The sequence below is a fragment of the Camelus bactrianus genome, chromosome 13, assembly GCF_048773025.1.
Source record: "Camelus bactrianus isolate YW-2024 breed Bactrian camel chromosome 13, ASM4877302v1, whole genome shotgun sequence".
In the NCBI taxonomy this organism is placed as follows: Eukaryota; Metazoa; Chordata; class Mammalia; order Artiodactyla; family Camelidae; genus Camelus; species Camelus bactrianus.
Window position 1 is genome coordinate 22,402,569 of NC_133551.1, and position 21,947 is coordinate 22,424,515.

Sequence of the window (21,947 nt, forward strand, 5' to 3'; positions counted from 1 at the left end):
CTAGTATACACTCAGATATATGCTGGGTCACAGTATAAAATGTTTCTCTTAGTGCAGATGGTGGTCAAACATTTTGAAATACAATTTCCTAAATGTCAATGTGGCATTTGCTCTGCTTCAAACTTGCCTTAATATATGATATTTAATCAGTGCTACTGATACATATGAACCTTCTATTTATCCATCCATCTGAAACAAATACAGTGTCTTTCTAAGTCCCATGCATACTGATAAATTGCATGCTCTTCTGATCTATTTATTTCTTTAAAAAATGCCGACTGCTACCCACTAAATTAATTTCAAGACCCACTAATGAGTAGAGACCTACAATTTTAAAAGGCTCAATTTGGCTTAGCTTACATATAAGTGCCAACTGTGAAAAATAAGAAAGTACAAGGCAATCTAAAAAAGAAATAATGGGGACTGAAGAAACCATAGAGAAAAACAACAGAATCATTTATCCAGGGACCTATGGAGATGGCTGGGCCCGTTTTATATTAAGAGTTGGGAGACAGAACAGGAAATAACATATTAATTCACTCACATACACATTTTTCCCCATTAATTCAACGATTCATTCCACAGACTTTGAGTTCCTGCTCTGCGTTGTGTCCTGAATACAAAGAGACAGAAGACACAGCACGACACTAGATGTTCACAGTCTGCGAAGGTGGAGACAAGGGTGGAGATAATTCCTATATGAAGGACAACAGCTGCTTTAGATGTATGATATGCCAGGGAAACAGAAGACCGTGTGGCCAGCATGACTGGGAAAGTCAGGTACACGGCCCACAAGAGCTCATGCTAAGATATGCGAGTCAAGAACCTGCCCAGCTTGCCTTTTCAGGGCTTCAGTCAGGGTAACTGAGGTCTCAATCCTTTTACTGCCTTCTACCACCTCAGTAACCTTGAACAACCTTCTGAGCCTCAGTCTCTCCATCTGTGAAATGAAAAGGTAATGATACCCAGCTAGTGGAGCTGTGATGAGGATGAAGCAGGATGATGTACAGTAAGGAGCTCAGCACAGCACCAGGAACCCAGCACATGCTCACTGCTGTTATCACTATCACCGTCAGCAGCGAGTTCGTCATTCTGCTTTCTCCCTCAAAGCTGGTGGCAAGAGCTCCCTTGCAAAATGGTATCCTGAATGACTGAACTTTTTGAGGCTGGGTCCCCCTGAACTTGTACAAATATGGCAGATACCCATGCTGAGACAGAGGGCAAGGCCAGAAGTCTTTAGAGAAGAAGGATGTGGGATCAAGGCTCTGATACGAAACATCACTGGTCTGGCGTATCTTCTCCTGAAGTTTTAATACTATTATCTGAAGTGTTTAACTGTGTGATTTTAAATATTTTGATGCTTTTGAGGCTTAAGGGCTCAGGGTATAGTTACTTAGAGATGACATGTAAAATAAGGAGTGAAGAGTTATCAAAACGCAAAGTCTGCCATGGGCAACTACAAGGGGAGATAAAATATAAAGCACAGCTCACAAATTGTGCCGAGATTCAAACTGATAGCCAATCATTGATCACTACGTGTTTCGCAGCGTTAGAGGTGTCTGCGGAGAATGTGAACTACCAGCAGAGGTGGAGCACCGTGAGGAACAATTTTATAGGTGAGGAGAAAAAAGAAGAGTCAGGTTAAATAAGACAATGACCAATTTTGACTGCTAAGATTCAATGTCCACTTCCAGGTTTCCTAAGTTATATATTTTTGTGCTATGATCTTACTTCAATAAATATAAGATGCTCAAATAGAATGATCACAAACATTACTCCTACTCACCTGACTACAGAAGCCTAACCCACCCATGGTAAAATCTGCTACCACTCCTTCTACCCATTTACCCAAAATGCTTAAAGGAAATCAGAAATTCTGAGTCCCTGACCTAGTCACTGGATCTAAAATGTAATTCAGCCCCATGATCAGGCTAAATGTTTCCATTGAGAATGATTCTGACAACATGAAGAAGAAAAAGAAATGCTCTTTAAACACTCCATCTTGATTTTCCATCAAGATGGTGGAGTAGTAAGACCACGAGGTCGCCTGCTCTCATGATTACAACAAAACCACAACTGACTGCTAAACAACCACTGGGAAAAAAAAGACTAGAGCCTAGCAAAAAAGATCATCTTCAACTGGAAACATAAAGAGGGAACCACAATGGAATGATAAACAACTGCTGTTTATACTGTATAGCACAGGGAACTATATTCAATATCTTGTAGTAACCTATAATGAAAAAGAATATAAAAAAAAAGTATGTATATGTATGACTGAAACATTATGCTGTACACCAGAAATTGACACAACATTGTAAACTGACTATACTTCAATAAAAAAAGAATGCAAAGAAAAAAAAAAAGACTCCATCTCTATGTATTAAATAAAGTAAATGAAAGATAAGAGGATGCTGGTTTGGGTTATGACCTTGTTACTGCTTACAGCAATTTCTAATGCAAATAAACAAGACTGAAGCCAGGCCCATTTAACAATTGTCTTTGAAGGCAATGCTGACTCCTGGAAACCCACAGTGCTGAAATTTCAGATGCGATAGTGGGGCTTGGCTCTGCAGTACGTCATTTATTTGCTGGAATCAAAGGTTGCCTTGTTTCTTGACAGACGGACCCAGGGGACCAATGATCAAAGGGAAAGAAATGAGAAAGGGACTTTTTAGGGAATAGCGGACAAAGAACTTAGCAAAATTTATCCTTGAGATTTTCCCAAGTTGTGTGATATCTAATACAATGACAGACCAGTAGCTTCCATTTTGTCTCAGGTTTTACGCTTAAAACATCATGGCACAAAGGCAAATACATTTTAAAAATGGGCAAAAGGTTTGACATGTCTCCAAAGAAGATATGTAAATGGCACATGAAAATATGCTCAATCTCATTAGCCATTATGGAAATGCAAACCAAAACCACAACAAGATGCCAACTCATATGGATTATGACAGTTATTAAAAAAGAAGAAGAAAAACAACAAGTGTTGACAAGGATATGGAGAAATTGGAACCCTCATACATTGCTAGTAGAAATGTAAAATAGTGCAGTCGCTGTATAAAACAGTTTGGCAGTTCCTCCATAAGTTAAACATAGCATCATCATAAGGCACAGCAATCCCACTCCTAAGTATATACCTGAAAGAACTGGAGATTGGTACTCAAACAAAACCTGTACAAGAATATTCAGAGCAGCACTATTCAAAATAGACAAAAGAAGGAAATAACTCAAATGCCCATCAACTGATGAATGGATAAATAAATGTGGTATATCTATTAAATGGAATATTATTCAGCCATTAAAAGGAATAAAGTACTGATAAATGCTAAAACATAAATGAACTTTGAACATATCATGCTAAGTGAAAGAAGCCAAACACAAAAGACCACATATTGTATGATTTCATTTATATGAAATATTCAAAATAAGCCAATTCATAGACAGAGAGCAGATTAATGAGTGAATGTAGGGTCTGGAGAAAAGATAATAAGGAGTAACTGCTTAAGAGATATGGCTCTTCCTTGTGTGTGATGAAAATGGTCTGACACTAGATAGTAGTGATGGTTACACATTCTAAATGTACTCAATACCACTGAATTATATGCCTTAAAATGATTAAAATGGGAACTTTTATATTATTTGTATTTTAACACAGACACACCATGGCAGCTCCAGAAGTTCTATATAGAGTTGAGGGAAGTGCTTAAGGGCAGAAACATGTTTGAAAGTGTCTAGAGGCTTTGCATCAAATTGTGTTTGCTATAAATAAAGGGGACCTAATCAAACTTAAAACGCTTTTGCACAGTAAAGGAAACCGTCAACAAAATGAAAAGACAACCTACAGGATGGGAGAAAATATTGCAAGTGATGTGACTGATAAGGGCTTAATTTCCAAAATATACAAACAGCTCTAACAACTCATTATAAAATAAAGACAATTCAATCAAAAAATTCACAGAAGACCTAAACAGACATTCCTCCGAAAAAGACATACAGATGACCATCAGGTATATGAAAAGATGCTAATTATTAGAGAAATGCAAATCAAAACCACAATGAGGTATCATCTGTCAGAATGGCCATCATTAAAAAGTCTACAAATAACAAATGCTGGACAGGGTGTGGAGAAAAGTGAACCCTCCTACACTGTTGGTGGGAATGTAAATTGGTACAGCCACTTAGGAAAACAGTATGGAGGTTTCTCAAAAAACTAAAAATAGAGCTACCATATGATCCAGCATATATCCAGAAAAGATGAAAACTCTAATTTGAAAAGATACATGTACCCCAATGTTCACAGCACCACTATTTACAATATATAAGACATGGAAACAACCCAAAAGCCTATCAACAGAGGACTGGTTTAAGAAGACTGGTTGATGGAAGACATGTATATATACAATGGAATATTACTTAGCCATGAAAAAGAATGAAATATTGCCATTTGTAGCAAAATGGATAGACCCAGAGAACATCATACTAAATGAAATAAGCCAGACACAAAAAGAAAAATATTATACAATATCACTTATATGTGGAGTCTAAAAGTAATACAAGTAAATCTATATACAAAAAAGAAAAAACAGACTCACTGACATAGAAAACAAACTTATGCTCACCAAAGGGGAAGGGGGTGGAATTAGGGGTATGGGATTAACAAATACTAACTACTATCCATAAAATAGATAAGTAACAAAGATTTACTGTATAACACAGGGAATAATATTCATCTTGTAATAACCCATAATGGAAAAAAATCTGAAAAATATATACATATATATAAAAAACTGAATCACTTTGCTGTACACCTGAAACTAACAAAATATTGTAAATGAACTAAATTTCAATAAAAACAAAACCAAAAATAAATAACTGTCTTTCTAAGCATGAACATGGTTTTCACTTAGATTGGATATTTACTTGGGATGGCTAGAAGTAAGAGATTGATGGAGATTAAAGAAGAGAAAAATTTATGGGAACTATCCCACAGCACTGAAAATGTTAAAACACCTTATAGAAGTAGCCAATCTTTCCGTTTTAAAATAATCAGTATAGGATGCTATTCCTTGTAGTGGATGTACAAAAAATAAAACAGACTGGGTGCATTCAACCAAGTTCACATTTTGTTATCTGTATTTATTTAAATGAGCATAGCTCATAATTTCTGCTTTCAGTGTCACCACTTTTCTCCCCTGAATTACGGGAACACTGCTAATTTTCTTCTCTGTTCCCCTGGCAATTTAATTTTTTGGATAGCAACAGGGACCAAGCATGTCTACATACTTGTAATAAGCTGCTCCCCCCAGTAGCACACAGCCGTTTCCATTCCACCCCATATTTCTCTCTATTAGACAGTGATGACTTATTGTCCAAAGACACTATTTTAATTTGTCAGACTATCTTGAATCGAAGTTTAAAAACAAGGAAAGGGAAGGGACCAAATTTCTCCAAACTGATAGCTTATAAGTTGTTTCTGTACAACTTAAGCAGAGGTATGCTCACTCCTAAGGATATTCACTGACATGCTAGGAGTATATAAATCCCAGAAATAATACAGTACATCTTCCTGAATTGTCAGTTTCTCTACATGATAAGGGATCTAAGAACATTACTTTTATGTTAAAACAGATACATTATGGAGCAAGATGCAAGATCCAGGTGTATTTTTAAGACTATACAAGACTTAGGAGAAATTTCTCATTGGCTTCCAGACACTGAAGGGACAAGTTCATGCTCCTCTGTCTTCAAAGCACTTTGTAAAGTGCAGCACACCACACAAATCTGCAGGAAAGTAGCACTGGGCATGCTGGTGGAAAAGCAGCCCTTACGGAGAAGTCACAGTCTTACTGCAGAAGCGTAGTGTGCTTTCAAGTTAGTTCACAAAGTGCTTTTACATATACAGTTCATCCAATCTTCACAATGTCCTTGTGAGGCTGGCATTTTATAGAGAAGGGTAAGGAAGCTCTGGAAGTTTAAGCGACCTTCATTTATAGGGATAGTAACAGTCAGACTAAGAATCCAAGGCACCCTAAAAGACAAAGCAAAATGCTGGGCTGAAAGAGGGATGGAGTATTGGTTCAAAGTACTTAGAAAATGGTCATGCAGCCGTGCTCATCCTCCAGAGGGGAGGCAGAGTTCTCACCTAGAGTAATGAAATAAAGAACAGTGGGCACAAACCTTGTAGCTGAAACTCCCAAACATGAACACTGAATGGCAAGGTCCTCAGCATTCCAACAAAGTTACAACCCCAGGAGACTGAGGGGCTTCCTGAAGAACCTGTATGACTCCTTAGAGTAAAACCTACATATAATGAATTGATTCCTCAAGAAAAGTTGGCTCAGCAAGGCCAAACTACCACGACATAGAAAGCTGAAGTATGCTGACATAGAAAACAAACTTACACTCACCAAAGGGGAAGAGGGTGGAATTAGGGGTATGGAATTAACAGATACTAACTATTATCCATAAAATAGATAAGTAACAAGGATTTACTGTATAACAGGGGAATAATATTCATCTTGTAATAACCCATAATGGAAAAAAATCTGAAAAATATATACACATATATAAAAAACTGAATCACTTTGCTGTACACCTGAAACTAACACAATATTGCAAATGAACTAAATTTCAATAAAAACAGAAACAAAAGCAAAAAACCGTCCACCCAATACACAACTTTCAATCAGCTTTTATTCTCTGCTTTATTCTTAAACATAAATCAGCAGCAAAAGATTGCCATAAAATGGAAAAGCTTCTAAAATGAAAGCCAAAAATCAAGACAAACAGAAAAACAGGAAACAGTAAAAAATAATATATACACATAATATGTGCAGGAAACAGAAAAAGTGTAATGACATGATGTAAATAAAGAAGATACTGCACCCATAAAATAAGAACAGACTGTTGGGGAACAGAAATCATCTAAGAAAGCAAAAGAGCACTTGAACAGGAAAAATGTAATAGCTGAATATTAAAACCTAATCATTGGAATATACATTTAAGTAAATCTGCCCAAAAGCAGAATAAGAGAACAAAGAGAAAAGAAAGAAGAAAAACCCAAAGAACAAAGCTTTATCTAATATAGGATTAACAGAAGTTCCAGAAAGAGAAATGAAAAAAACTAGACAGGATAAAATTATCAAAGAAATAATTTAAGAAAATTTCCCAGAGTGTAAGAACAAACCAGAATCTCCATATTCAAACTGCTGACTGAAGCATAGCACAATTCATTTAAAACCCACACTTAAGCATATCACACGGAAGTATCTTAACTCCAGAGATGAAGACAAATTCTTAAAGTTCCTAATGAGAAAAACATCAGTTTAGGCACAAAGGAGCCCAAAATTAAAATAGTATCTTAGGGAAACAACTTCCCAGCTAAATAATATTCTTAACAAACTATCAATCCAGTGTGAGGGGAGACTCAAGACCGTTTCAAAAAAAATGCAAAACAACTTATCTCTCTTATCCATTCATTCTTAGGAAGCTCCTGGATGATGTAATTCAGCAAGATGAAGGATTTACTAGGAAAGAGTAAGAAAAAGGTCCGGGAACCAGAGATGCAACAACAAACGTGACGTGTGGATCCTATAATGACAACTATGTGAGAGGCCCGGAGGACACCTTGTCCAGGTGTGGCATACGTTTGATACTCAGGAAAAAATATTGATGTGCACATGGCAGTGCTGACGGACTACTTAGAAAACTATACAAGTAAAAATACAAGGCAATTACTATCACCGGAAAAACCGTTTTTTAAACAACTTCTAGTCCAGAGTGGAGGCACACATATAAACTGACAGGTTTTTGTTTTTTTTTTTTTTCAATTGAGGTCCTGGGGGTTGAACCCAGGACCTTGTGCACTCGAAGCATGTGCTCTACCACTGAGCTATACCCTCTCCCACCCCAAGCTGACAGTTTTGATACGATGGGTTTGTCAGTAAGATGCAGGGCTTCTCAAACTTGAACATGCATCAGAATTACCTGGAGGGCTTGTTTCAACAAAGATTTCAGGGCCCCAGTCAGAGTTTCTGATTAACAGGTCTGGAGCAGGGCCCAAGAATTTGCTTTTCTAACTCATTCCCAGGAGATGCTGATGCTACAGGCCTGGGACCACACTTTGAACAGCACTGATATTGTTATGTGTAGGGTTCTCTGACACACTTGGACCAGCATGGGCATCAGAGGCTTCCTGGAGGAGATGCTCCCAGGTCGCAACTTAAATGGTTCCAACTAGTCTCTGAAGTTCTCACCAAGTTGGAAAACCATTTTCAACTGCTATCAAAGCTTATCAGAAATTCTGGATTTACAAACTAACTGTACATACCAACTACAGACAAATCAGCAGCTCTGTTGGCATTTTTGTAAGTCTTTGATTAATAAAATGGAGAAATGGAAAAAAAAATATTGCTTAAGAATTGTAGTTTGATGACCAAAATCTTCTGAGCTAGGGGTGACTGGGAGGAGCCCGAGTAAGTTTGTGGTCCTTGATCATACAAGGAAGTAAGTCTTGATTCAGTCTAATAAGCAGAGGACACAAGGCTCCCCAGCTGGTTAAGAAAGGGCCGGAACTACTCCCTGCTGTGGCTCTGCTTCCTGTTAGATGCTGTTCCTCTGTTCATTTTTTCCTGAGCACAGGGAACAGTGGAAAGTGGAAAAGGACTAATGTTAGTGATTTCCTACCAGAGCCCTGACACTATTCTATGCACTTGGTAGTCCCTGCAATGGTAAAGACATCCCTAGGTGTTTAGGACAGTCAGAATGCATCAAATAAATAAACAAACAATCTCTGCTCACACATTAGACAGCTAGTTTCTCCTCATTGATTTTTTGATGTTTTATTTTTTTCCCTAAGGACAAAAATAAAGGAGACTTACGATGTGAAATCCAGACTGTGTATACTACCTCACACAGAAAGTCATTTGCTGAGCATTGACTAGGTTGAAGGCACCGTGGTGAGCATTGCCAAGGGCAGAGAGATGGCCCAGGCATCTTCTAGATAACACAAGCACTTGCCCACGAGCACACAGGTTTGTTAGCAGGAATACCACCCCTAACGTTCCAAGTGCGTAAGCAGAGACTGATGGATGACATATCTTTGATTTAGGCATCCACAGCTCTGTCTCTCTCCAGCTGAGTGACCTTGGATAAGCATCCTTTTCCTTATCTTAATCAGGAGAGACAAAGATATCCTCTCCTTACATCACAGGGCGGACATGGAAATCCAATGACATCAAAAGCAATAAAACAGTTTAGAAAATAAAGGTCCTATGCAAATGTATATAACATTATTGCCATTTTTATCTGCTGGGAATTTTCAACATTCTTTTCAAGATTAGAATGGCTTATGAGGCTCTTCGTGAGCTGATTCCTGAAGACTTCTCCAGTTTCACCACAGTGTTTCACAAACTTGCCTGTCTCTCACTGGACTGTGTGCCTCGCACAGAGCATGACCTTGAACTGGCATCAAGTAAAAACTATTAAATAAATGGGTGAGCAAATGTTGTAGAAGATGTATGAGAGAATTGGGGAATATATTTAGAGCATCCAGCTTCAGAAAAATGGGTAGATTGAAAAAATATCTTCTAATATCCCTTTATCTAACTCAAAGGATCTAAAATCTGATCAATTTCTAGAGAGATAAATGCTAAAGACTGGTTCCCGTGCTAGCAGCTAGCAGCTAGCAGCTAGCAGCTGACTCACTGGAAAGGAAAAACCCTGGGTGTGGATGGAGCCTATAGTTGGTCAGATCCAGCACAAATTAAAAGCTAACCCTCCGTCTCTAGAAAGGTGACAACTTCTTTGCTTCTAATCCTGTGAGAAGTAGGAAGTCAATTCCAGTTACCTGAAACATCGGTCTGAATTACCTAGTAAAACGACCATAATGAAAATTTGTGTTGAGAAATGATTGGAAACACTATTTTCCACAGTTAAGATGCCAAATTGCACCCATTATAGAGTCCCCTAGAGAGTGAGAGTAAACAGCACTTCACGTGAAGTATAACTCTCCTGCCATCTCCCTTGAGTGGGAGCCTCACCTCTCTGTAATGCATAAGTCAAGATTAGAAGGCTATTTCCTATCATACCTTCATTTTCAAATGATTTTGTTTCAAATTTCATCAAATAATTTTTGTAGAGCATCAGACTATGCTTTAAAAACTTGACAAGGCCAAGCAAGTTAAACCACAGGCCCCTGCACACGTTAGCCAAAGTTATTGAAAATAGAAAGTAAGATTCTTTTTGGCGTAGGGATTTTTGATGGGGGTAGCTTAGAGGAGGGGAAAGACACTTAGGAATTACAGAGGGCCATGAGTTCTCTGCCCAGGACTTTCTAAGAAGTCCTGCCTCGAACTCTGCAATACATTCTTGCAGACAGGAGGCAGAGCCCTCCCAACTCCAGGCTGAATGAGCTGATGGAGTCATCGCTCTTCAAGGCCAAGTTGGACAGCACTGCTTTAAACCGTCCCAGAAGCTGTTTGAATTAACAATGACAGCTCTGCCTTTGGCTTTGGTTTGGCCAAGACACTTGGATCTTATAATTCAAAAGTACACTAGTAAATGTGCTGGAATAAAACCAAGCTGGTGCTCTTAAGACTTCAGAAATTGAGACTTCAAGGAACAGAAATCTTGAGTAATCACAACTGTGATACTATAGATGTCACAGATCACAGAAGGATGCTACAGAGAGCCAGTAATTTAAAAAGAAAAAAGGAAAGATCTTAAACACAGTAGGAGACCATTTTGGCCTTCCTCAGCAGTCCTATGTGTGAAAAATGAAGGCTGCGTTCCCTAGGAGTCTGGTGAAAGAGTTATTTCCACTCAAATTTTTGAGTCTTAAATTCCATGAAAGAAATCCATTTTTGGATTAGCAGTCACATGCTGTTGGTGACAGTCAAAACAGGTATCCTTAAAGGGGTAGTGTCAAGATGCCCACCGAGTCGGGCCCCTTGCTGGGTGCTATGTGAATAACGCCAGGCTGGGTGCAAGATGGAGGTTCCCGTCAGATAACAGATCAGCTCTGGGACAGATGGAAAAAATGGGTATGCATTCTTGATTGATTGATTGATTGAGCAAAAAGAAGCACCTAATACTTTTTCCCCTAGTCCACACCATGGCTCAATAAAGTGCAAGATGAGTTATTTCACAGCACAGATAGATTGCCTCTTGAATGTGTATGGAATAAAACTAATCCAGTCAACTCTGAATCATGTCATGCTAATGAACGCAAACGTGATGTGGGCAATTCAAAAGAGTGCAAAATCAGGCGGTCACTTACTGTGGGTTATAGAATACACTGTATTATTTGGGATGTGTCAGGTTTACCTTTGTGTTTGTGTTCTGCTCATGGAAATGTGAAAATTAGTGTGTAGTCTCTAAGTACACGTCAACTAGTAGAGGAGACAATTGAGGTAGGAGGTAATCAGCTTGCAGTGGAGTATTTCTGTAGATAAATTCCAAGTGGCAAATGTACAGCTAACTAATTATTAGATTATAAGGGGGAAATGGACTCATTATATGAAAGGGGAAACTACGACTGATGCTGCTTCACCCAGGACTCACAGTTACAGGTCCCTTACCTCTGACTCTGAGACCTTTCCTACTCAGTCCCACTACTGGCTCCATGCACCTGCACATTGGTACTTAGAGAGGATGGGAAGAAATAAATGTGGCGGCAAAAAGCTCTTATAAACTGATGAGTGAAAGCTCCTCAAAGGGTTGTTCGGAGAACTCAAAATGCCTGAAGATTGGCATGGGCGTCAAGGGAAGTTTACCCTTCCCAAGTGTGTCCTCGGAGTTCTTGGCCAGAGAAAGACCCATATTTGATGACGGATAATAGCATCTGTCTCAACTGGAAATTGTTCAGCTTTTCACATAGTTATTTCCCACTAATGAGTTTTGGGTGCTCATAGCAGAGGACATCTAAGTGTGTGGGCTGTAAGATCAAATCTGGGTTAAAATCTTGTCTTGAGCACATTTTTCCCCCTTATCGTTCTTTTGCCTGGTAGCTTAGGCAAGTAACATAATCTTTCTGAAGCTTACTTGTCTTACTTGTAAAATAAAGGTGATAGTTGTACCTGACTCATAGGGTTACTGAGACAATCAAATGAGATAATGTACGGAATACACAGCCCAGAGATTGGCATAAGGTTGGCGTCCAACAAATAATATTTATTATCATTAAAATAAAACTATAGGTCCTTACACCTTTGTTCAGTCTTTTGAGTTGAGCAAACCCACATTCTCTCATACTTCCTTAAGGCTTTGTGTCCACATTGCTTTTTGTTTTTCTTTCTACTCAGTAGCTCCCCCACAAAAGTACATCTTTTATCCTATTTCCTCTGCCTAGTCACTGCCAGACAAGGCTGCTCATGATAAAAAACAAATTTAAAATTTCCATTTACTTTAAAAAGTGAGTCATAAAATTAATCAATTATAGTTCATGAGGCCCTAATGTTCCTGCATGGTTTGAAGGTAAAAATCTGAAACAGAATTTGATAAGGAACAATAAGATTTTATCAAATACAGTTCTATTTTTTCGAAAAGAGAAAGGATATACCTGTGGTGGGCATTTTGCCCTTGGTATGGCCTCTGCTTTCAAATCCTGGTTCTTGTTGCCTTTCTATGGCAATGTGTCCTGTCCCCATCAGCTTTAATTTGGGCTATTGTAATAACCATTTAGTGACCCTAACTGGGCTCCTTGGCTGTACTCCATTTATAAAACATCACTTTCTGCCACAAAACTCACTTTTTGAAAATACAAACATCAGGGTCAGAAATGCTTGATCTGGCATATAATGCCCTTTCTCATCTGGTGCCTGACTACACTTCCAGGGCATCCCCTAATATTTTCCATTAAAAGAAATTCCCAACACTGAACTCCTCTCCAGCACATTTCATACCTTCATGCCTTTGTTTTCACTCAAACTGCTACCTCTGCCTGGGAAGTCCTTTCTTATCTTCCCTCCTAAAAAGTCCAGAATATCTTTTGTGAAACCAATCATATTTATATTTTATTGAGCACATACTTGGTGTCAGGGACTGACACATATACATTAATTCAATCCCCACTAAATCCAATGAGGTGGTAATATTATCATCTCTATTTACAGAAGAGAAAAGTGAGGCACACAGAGATTAAGTGAAATGTCCGAAGTCACACTACTGGTAAGAGGAGCTATTTCTAATCAGTTAAATTTAATTCTGTCCTCTTTCCTAGTGCTGGGTCTTGTTTACACGGCCATTTTGGTGCTTGTTGCCTTTGATGTGTTAGAAGCTCCTTTTCCTTTTCACTCTTGGATTCTCGGTGTCCAGCAATGTACCTTTACGTGGATTTGGTGCTTATCTAATGGTTACTAGCTGCATGATTCCCAATAAGAAAAATACAGCTATGCTCTCTACGGATTTCCTTAACATCATGTATGTTATTGCATCTTTAGTTGGTTGCAAAATGGGTTTAGTGGCAACTGAATATGAATGAGAGTGGGTGGGTGAGAGGTCATAAAGAGTTTCAGAGATAATATACTTTTGCAAAAGTACATGCTTCAGCCTACAGCAATAACCCAATGTCTACACACTCCTAAATCCTGAAGAGTTACTGAAGCATATACAGAGAAATTGAAAGCCTAAAGCATAGCTTTTCAAAGCCCAAGCCTTTTCAAACAAACTTCCTTTTTTCATTTCTATACATTAGGTTTTATTTTAAGCTATACATATTAGGGAGAGTTAAGAGCCTCTTGAAACAGCTTAGCTTTGTCATGACAGTAACTCTTTTGCAAAGACTTTTTACTACAACATTTTCCCAGGACTCACTTCTCCCCTTTAGCTGTGACAAGAAAACAAATAATATATGATATTTCACGCCCTCCAAGGACATCACTTATCTTGACCAAAGTTGAGGCAAAGAGTTACTGAGAGGATTACTATGAAAGAGTTACTGTGTTATTACAGAAAGCCTTCAGACATCTCCAAACACCACATCTCAGCATCCATTCAACCTTCAAAAAGGGTGTGTGGCAATGAGTCCTTATTTCAAAGAAGAAAAAGTAAACCGTGGGACACTTGGCTCATAGTATCACTGCTTTTCTGATTTCCAAGTTAATATTTATTGAGCACAGTGTTTACAGATATGAAAAGGATAAAACTGCCCTTTGCCCTCAGGAAAGCTCATGTTCTAGCTGGGCAGGAAGACACCTACTCAAAGAGCTACTCTGTTCCACAACTGGGCCCATATTCACGAAGTAGGAGAGCCCAGAGGAAAGACAGGCTCACTCTGCCCAGAGGCGAGCAGAGCAGGGAGGCTTTGTTGAAGGGGTGGCACTTCAGAGCCTCGGGGAGGCACCAGATCTGACCCATGGAGAGGTATGAAGGAGGCAAAGTGGGGACCACAGTTACACGTAGGATGAAAAGCGTTAACAAACATAAAGGCAAGAAGAGAAGCTTAAAACTTGCTTTTTCTTTCTCTGATTTACTTCATTTAGTATGATCATCTCTAGGTCCATCCATACTGCTGCAAATGGCATTACTTCAAAAAGAGAGAGACAAATACCATATATCACATATGAGGAATCTAAAAAAATGCACAAATGAACTTACAAAACACAAACAGACTGACAGACATAGAAAACAAACTTAACGGTTATCAAAGGGGAAACGGAGCAGGGATAAATTAGGAGTCTGGAATCAACAGATACAAACTACTATATATAAAACAGATAAACAACAAGGTCCTACTGTACAGCACAGGGAACTATATTCAATATCTTGTAATAACCTATAATGAAAAAGAATATATATATAACTGTATAACTGAATCACCATGTTGTACATCAGAAAATAACACAACACAGTAAATCAACTCTACTTCAATAAAAAATAGAATGAAATAAATCTTTGTTTTGTTGCAGCACGAGGGTGCTTAATGATATAAAAAGAGGAGAGAGAGGAAGACAGAGAATAATAAAAAGATTTGTTCTACTTCATACAAGGAAGGCAGCGGCTATAGCCATGAATCTTTTATGAGAATATTAAGAAAGAAGAAGTCTGTAGGAATTGAATACAATTAAATGATTTATTACAAAGTCAGGATATGTTGTTTGATAGCATACCACATAATGATGAATAGGAGTGATTATTTAAGGGAAACCATAAGGCCTTCCTAAATGGACCATAAGTCATCAGTATTTGAAAAATTAGTATCAAGCTTTGGTTCAAAACTTTAGAAGATAAATTATCTCAGGCAAAAAAAAGTTTAGATTAAGACTTGATCACACTTAGGATATTCAGTTCTTTGTATTTTGACATTTAATCTTTAAATAAATTCTAATTGAGAGCCTATTATTAGCAAGTAGATTCTTACAACTGATTTTAGAAATTGAGAACATACAAAAATGAAAAAAGCTCCAAATGAAACTAATTTTATTATTAATGTAAAATTATGTGTAGTTCTTTTCCATAACAAGGAATTCATCAAGTTTAAAAAAAAAGACATTGAACACTAAGAGTCAACCAATGACATATTTATCAGAGAACAAATTCACCTTGGAAATTGAAAAAAACACATCTGTGAGAATAATCAGGCAGTAGAAAACCCACTGAACAGGGTTGCCGAGGGGCAATGATATGAATCCTAACCCAAGGTTAGGAACTGTCTCACTGATTTTGTAGTATTGCACTTTCTGTTGGAATGGGTACACGGAAGTGAACAGGATTACTGGGCAGAAGGGGTTTGCAGAACCCTGTGTTGGCAACAGTAAGAACAGGTCAGCCGAATGCACAGCACAGTGCACCCACGTGGAACTTCTGGTCAGAGCAAGGCTCCACTTTCCATCATGTCACCTGGGTTGGGGATTGGAGATAAAATTCCTAGAATACTAAATGGTTCCTAAAACTGGTGCTACCATAGTCAATAGTTATGTCAGTGTTCAAAATGGGGACAATTTTTGTAATTAAAAAATCCTCAAATATGTTGTAAATCATCCTAGACAAAAATAAATTTGAATTGTATGTAAGGTCTTTGTGTTTCAATTTTCTTATCTGTGTGTGTGTGTGTGTGTGCGTGTGTGTGTAGGGGAAGGAATATTTTTCCTCACAAAGTTATTGTAAGGATTAAATGAGATACTGTGAGAAAAATAATTGGCAGAGTGCCCAGTACAAAGCCAAGGATTTGTTAAATAATTTTTAAAAATGAAGCCCTAACCTTTATATACCCACTGTATGTTAAAGGCTTATTTCCAATATTTGATGTATTAAATAAGGACTAAAACACCATAAACAGGTAAAACAGAAATGTTGACCATGACTTCTTGAGAGTTACATAGTCCTCATTAAATGAAAATGTCGTGATCCAGGATAGCTCAATAGTAAGCAGACACTGGTTAATTCATTCTAAAAGAAAGCAACATCCTGTTAGGTTCAAATTCACAACCCATAGCCTTAATGACCAGCAGTTTCCCAAATGTGATATTCGGCTGCACCTCCAGGTTCTTGGGGAATTATTGCCATCCTCAATTATCTGACCTTTAATCCAGCTTAGAACTCAGCCTCATTTGATTATTAGCAGTCTGAGCTTAAGTGAGTTTGGAAAATTGCATATTGACAACGAGAAAATTTATATTTTTGTAGTCAAATGATTTAAGGCAAAAGAGATGGGATTATAAATTTCACTCAAAGGAGTTTTAAAAACAAAGAAAGTGATTTTGGTTTTTACTCCAATTTGAGGAGCTTTAGAAAAGGGTGAAGCATAAGGCAATAGGTCTGTTGTCAACTGATACTCTCCGCGATTCATTGATATTTAACCATCAAGGGAAAGTAATTTACCAGTACAATCATGAACACAACAAAATTAATATTATTTTGAAGTTGCACTGAAATATTGACCAGATTGTTATGGAAACTCCTTTTTCAGGAAGGAAAAAAAATTCATTTTAAGGGATTTATAGTTAAGTCTTCTTAGCTTTGGCCAAATAACATTATTCAGGGAAAGAACTACCAGGGCCTCAGCATGTACAATTCACATTTTAAGATTTTTTCAATTATTTACCCATCATGCAGGACAGTCATTATCTATGATCTATCGTTCAAACACGGGAATGTCAAACGTCTAAGACTTCCTTTAACCTTTGCTCTAGCAACTGAATAAGAACGTTCCTGATTTCTGAAAGAGGAGACGCTAGATTTCTCTCACCATCTGCCACAGGCACACTTTTCATAAATTTGTTTTCCACAAATACGTATGTATTTAATCATTTATTTCCCCATATACAAGCTCTTAATAATAACAGCTATATCTTTCATCCTATATATATATTCTGAAATTGTTTTTAGATTCATAGTACTTGATACTTTCAACCAACTCTTTGATATATATCTTTACTATCCTTAACCTATATACTTACTGAATACCGAATATATAAGTTATTAACTCAACTTTACACATAAGGAAAATGAGACACTGTGAAATTAAGTGACTAAGAGTATTAAATATGAATTACCAAAATACAAAATGGCAATAAACAGTTATCTTCCAGTGACAGCTCATAGTGTGCAGTTGGACACACGTATCAGCCAATCCCAGTGAATTCAACACAAAGACAAATTTGTTCACGTGACAATTAAAAAGTGGTTTGCTGGAACTTTCACTTCTCTCTCTACCTTGTCCTGTAAACAGCTACATTTTCTAAAATACTTTTTTAATAATCCTGCTTTGCATTTAGTTGTTAACATGCCTGCATCCCTCACTAGAAAAAAATGCTTTAAGGAAATTTCCATGTTATTCATTATTGCAGGGTTCTTAGCACATAGTAGATGTTCAATAAATGCCTGTGTCATAAATAGACAAAAGGCTGATTTATCATACTTATGTGAGTTGATTCCTTAGGATGGAAGCTTATGTTTAGTTAACAGCCTGATAGACTTAAGTGCTTGGAAAATGACAGTCATGAAATAAAGTCATGAAATACCATGTCTATGTTCATTCACATGTATACAATGGGCAGCGACATGTTTACGGGCATGTAAAAATGTGCCTGCTTTCTGGCCAAAGGTTATGACCTGTCTCTGATTCTTGCTGCTTAAGACAAGTTCTAGGACATGTTAATGGTCACATCCGTTGGAAAGAAACCTGGGAGCCCGGATTTTACTTTATCTGGGTGGCCTGCCTGGGCTCGCTGTTCGAGGCTGTTACCTGGGAGGAGCGAGCAAGTAGCAGCACTCGTCGCGCAGCGTAAGCGAGCTTGCAGTCATCAGTAAGAGTGACCAGCCAGAAGCTAAAATAAGTAAATAAGTGAATGAATGAATAGATACGATAAAAAAAAAACCCTCCAGTCACAATGTGATGCTATCACAACGAATCAGCCTCATCACATCCCACCCTCATCTGCTATCAAGAGCAGCTTTCAAAAATGATTGTCATATTGGACCAACGGTGCTGGATTTCAAAGGCAGTCAATGCTAGTACCCTGCATTTCCTCCATTTAGGAACAAGTGGCAGCAAGAGCCTAGCCTTGGGGATTCAATAGAAGTGGCCCATGACTTGCAGTTTTGTAGGTGGCCGCTAACCATCGGATCACTTTCACGATCCCCATGAACAGCTGTCCATCTCCAGCTCAGTCAGCCATTGTAGTCACACTTGGTGGTAAAGTCAGACAAGGAAAAGGAAGTCTGATGGAGAGCTAGAAGCAAGACCCAAAGCCAAGACCCAAATGTTAAGATATTTTTCCTTGCCAAAATGCAAAGAGATTCATTGCTTTTTCCTTCTAACCATAAATATTTGTACTATGTACCATGAACCAGTTTCAGAAAATACGGAATCCTATCATGAAGCAAGTAGGAATCATGTATAACCCCGCCACCCACTCCGCTAACTGTTCTTTTGGACTTCAAGACATACTGCATACCTACGTTGCAGAATGCAACAGAAGGGAAGCCCTGGACTAAGAGGGAAAAGAAAATCTCTTTCTTTTTCTCTCATAGAATTAAAAAAAAATCAGATCAAAACAAGAGCAAAACCTAACAAGAATGACAAGCATTACCAGAAACCTAGAAGATACACCAGACAGGAAAAGCTTTCAAAGGAAGAGGGGAAAGACAGCGATCAAATCAGCATGTCTCAAAAACCCACGGCGCTGAAAAGCTTCAAGTAGCGGAGGCAAGAGTTCTGAGGAAGAACAAAGGGAGATACAGAGGGGAGTGTGAGCACGTACTGGGAGGAGAGGGCAGAGAGTGAGCACGAGAGGCAGAGGCAGTAAGGATGCAAGAGGGCATCACCACAAGAAGAGAAGCACCCTAAGAATGAGGATGCCCATGCCCCATATTTCAGCCTTGAAGCCCACTTTGTGTAAGTTTGTAGACTGCCCGATTTGTTTTATTTTTGTTAAACAATATAAATATTTTTAGATGGTACAAATGAAAGAAAAAGACTTCCAGTTATAGTCAATATTTATAACTCAAAAAAAATCACTCAATATTATAAAACAGACCAAAAAAAAAAAAAAAAAAAAACTAATGAAGGTAGCTTAGATCCATATTTCAGCCAGAATTTTTTTAGGGAATAAAATAAAACATTCTAAAAGCAAGTCAGCTTCTTATCTTGTTTCCATACCTTATTTCATTGGCAGTTCTTTCCACATAGAAGAAAACCCAGTGTGCAAGAAATACCTGAGAAAAAAACTGATTTAACAGAGAATTTGTGTGTGTGTGTCTGAGTATGAGAGACAGAGACAGAGAGTGAGAGAATTTGAGACAGATTTGCTTCTGTGAAATGAAGAGCTACAAAAAATCAGGTTGATTTGCCTTGAATTTTACTTTTTTACCAAAATGTGATTTTCATTTTATTTAGATCTTTCTAACTTCTGACTGAAAAACCAAAACTCATCAAACTTTAATGTTTGCGTTCTCCATCCATTTTAGAGTGGAGGAAATAGAGCCTTGAGACTGTGGCAGGAGGCTTGTCCAGGTTTACCTGGGTAGTTGGTGGCGGCGCTGAGGCAAGCACGCTCAGCTTTCACCCGGTTTTGTCTCTGGGGCTTGCTAAGCGGCGTCAGCCACCGAGGAGCCAGCCCCTGCTCTTTCAGGAACGTGGTAAATCAAGGGCCCTTCGAAGATGGGAAATTGAGAAAGCTGCCCTCGGCAGGGCTGTGATGCTGATCCCTGTGTGTCTGTCCCTTCTCATAAACTCTCAGCTAAAAGGATACTTTCTCCAGGAGAAGGTCTTTGAATTCAGGGCAAATGGGATTGTGCTTAATTCTGCCAAGAGGTTTCTATAAGAAGGAGGCTCAGAAAACATTCCTTCTAAGTGTGAAATCAGCTCCAGGCTGATTCCTGTGGTTTCAGGAAGGCTTTTGAGTATTGTCTTCAAGTGTTTACAAAATTGACATTCTCATCAACAAATATTTGTTGGGACTTAATATATACCTAGTACTGTGCACAGAAAGATGAAAGACAGCCTTAAGGGGCTTCCAATCTTGCCAATCTCGTTGGCCAGGTGGAATCATACGTAAAGGATAAAAAACAGCCAAAGCAGCCTAAACAAAGTGCAAGATACAGGGCAGGAAAAATAAATGTCTATGGAATTCATAGAAGGGAGAGATAAACAGGGCTGTTAGAAACAGCTGCATGAAAGAGTTGACTTTTGAGCTGGACCTAAACAGATGTGTGCGCCACGGATCCAGAAGGAAGAGCACTTCAGCTGGGGGAACAGTACAAGCAAAGACACAAAGCTCTTAGCGGGTTGGAGGATAATGAGCAGACTCCTTTGGTTGGGCTGGAGAATACCTGTAAGGACTAGTCGATGACAAACCTGGAGAGACAGTAGGGCAAAATTCTCAAGACAAGAATGTCACATGAAAGATATTATTGGCATGAGGAGCCATCAAAGATTTGTGGGTAGGTGAACGAAATGTAAAAGTGATTTAGGATGATTAACCCGATAGAAGCATAAAATGTGGCCTAAAGGGCAAAAGACAGGAAGGAAGGAATAGAGGGAGAAAAGTTTAGTAGTCTAAACATGAGATGAGGGGAACCTTGAAATAGTAATAAGGCTATAATCATATAATCAATATTATGAAGTAAGAGATGGTGGACTTCGTAATGCAATCAGGGTTTGTTTGGAAACATGAGCCAAGTTTTAGTTAAGTTTCACATAGAAATTGCCTAACAGCTAACCTAGTTTAGGAGACCAACGTTTACAAGTGACCTCAGAGATGGAGACAGCATGTAACGGTGACAGTTGACACTATGGGACTGAATGAGTTGTCTTGGGGAGAGAATGTTTCATTTTTGCTTAACATATAAAGGGAACAGAATCAAAATAAAGACCAGTGTCATAGTTTCTTGGAAGTACAACAGTAACTGACCAAGCCTGACAACTTCAACCTGGATTCCTTGAGCAGCCTCTGCTTCCTGATGCCCTCAGGACCAATGACTGTGGCCAAGGGTCTGGAAAGAATCCATCATTCCAAAAAGTGAAACCCAAGTAGTTGGAAACCTGGTGACTTGCCTTCCAGAGCTCAAGCCTCTCAAAACTCCATTCTGGAGAACATACTGGTTATGTAACAAGGGCCCCCATGCTGTTTTCAGTATGATACATGTAATGACTTTTTTCTAAAGGAAAGAAAAATCAAAGTCTGGATGATTACATTATACACAATAAAACATCAGTGGAGGAAAAGTAATATTAGATTGAAATTATTCTCCTAATAGTGTAACATAGATACAAAATAGTTCATAATAATGATTAATATTTACTAATGCTTACCATGTGCCAGGTCCTAGCTATGACATTGATAAATATTGTTTAGTTTAATTATAACAAAAGTAGAGAGTAGATATTATTTCAACCTTACTTTACATATGGGAAAAGTCAAGCATAGAGAGTTTGCTCTTGGCTAAGTCACATGGGTGGTATGTGGGGGACAGTTGTGTGTTATTATCTGTAGCAAAGA

The 21,947-nt window shown here is 38.3% G+C and overlaps 1 protein-coding gene across 21 annotated transcripts in view; it reads right to left on the minus strand.

Moving 5' to 3' along the window:
• The window catches only part of ST6GALNAC3 (ST6 N-acetylgalactosaminide alpha-2,6-sialyltransferase 3), a 561,430-nt gene that overhangs the window by 189,180 nt on the left and 350,303 nt on the right, over positions 1–21,947 (minus strand). For 4 of the 21 annotated variants that reach the window (XM_074376207.1, XM_074376208.1, XM_074376209.1 and 1 more), the window contains exon 4: positions 18,191–18,272. The exons of 15 other annotated variants lie outside the window; for them this stretch is intronic. In XM_074376207.1, the coding sequence (XP_074232308.1) occupies positions 18,191–18,272 (82 nt within the window). Of the gene's footprint in view, positions 1–12,787; positions 16,393–18,190; positions 18,273–21,947 lie in introns of those variants that run through there. 2 more of the 21 variants (XM_074376215.1, XM_074376219.1) reach the window with 2 other exon arrangements.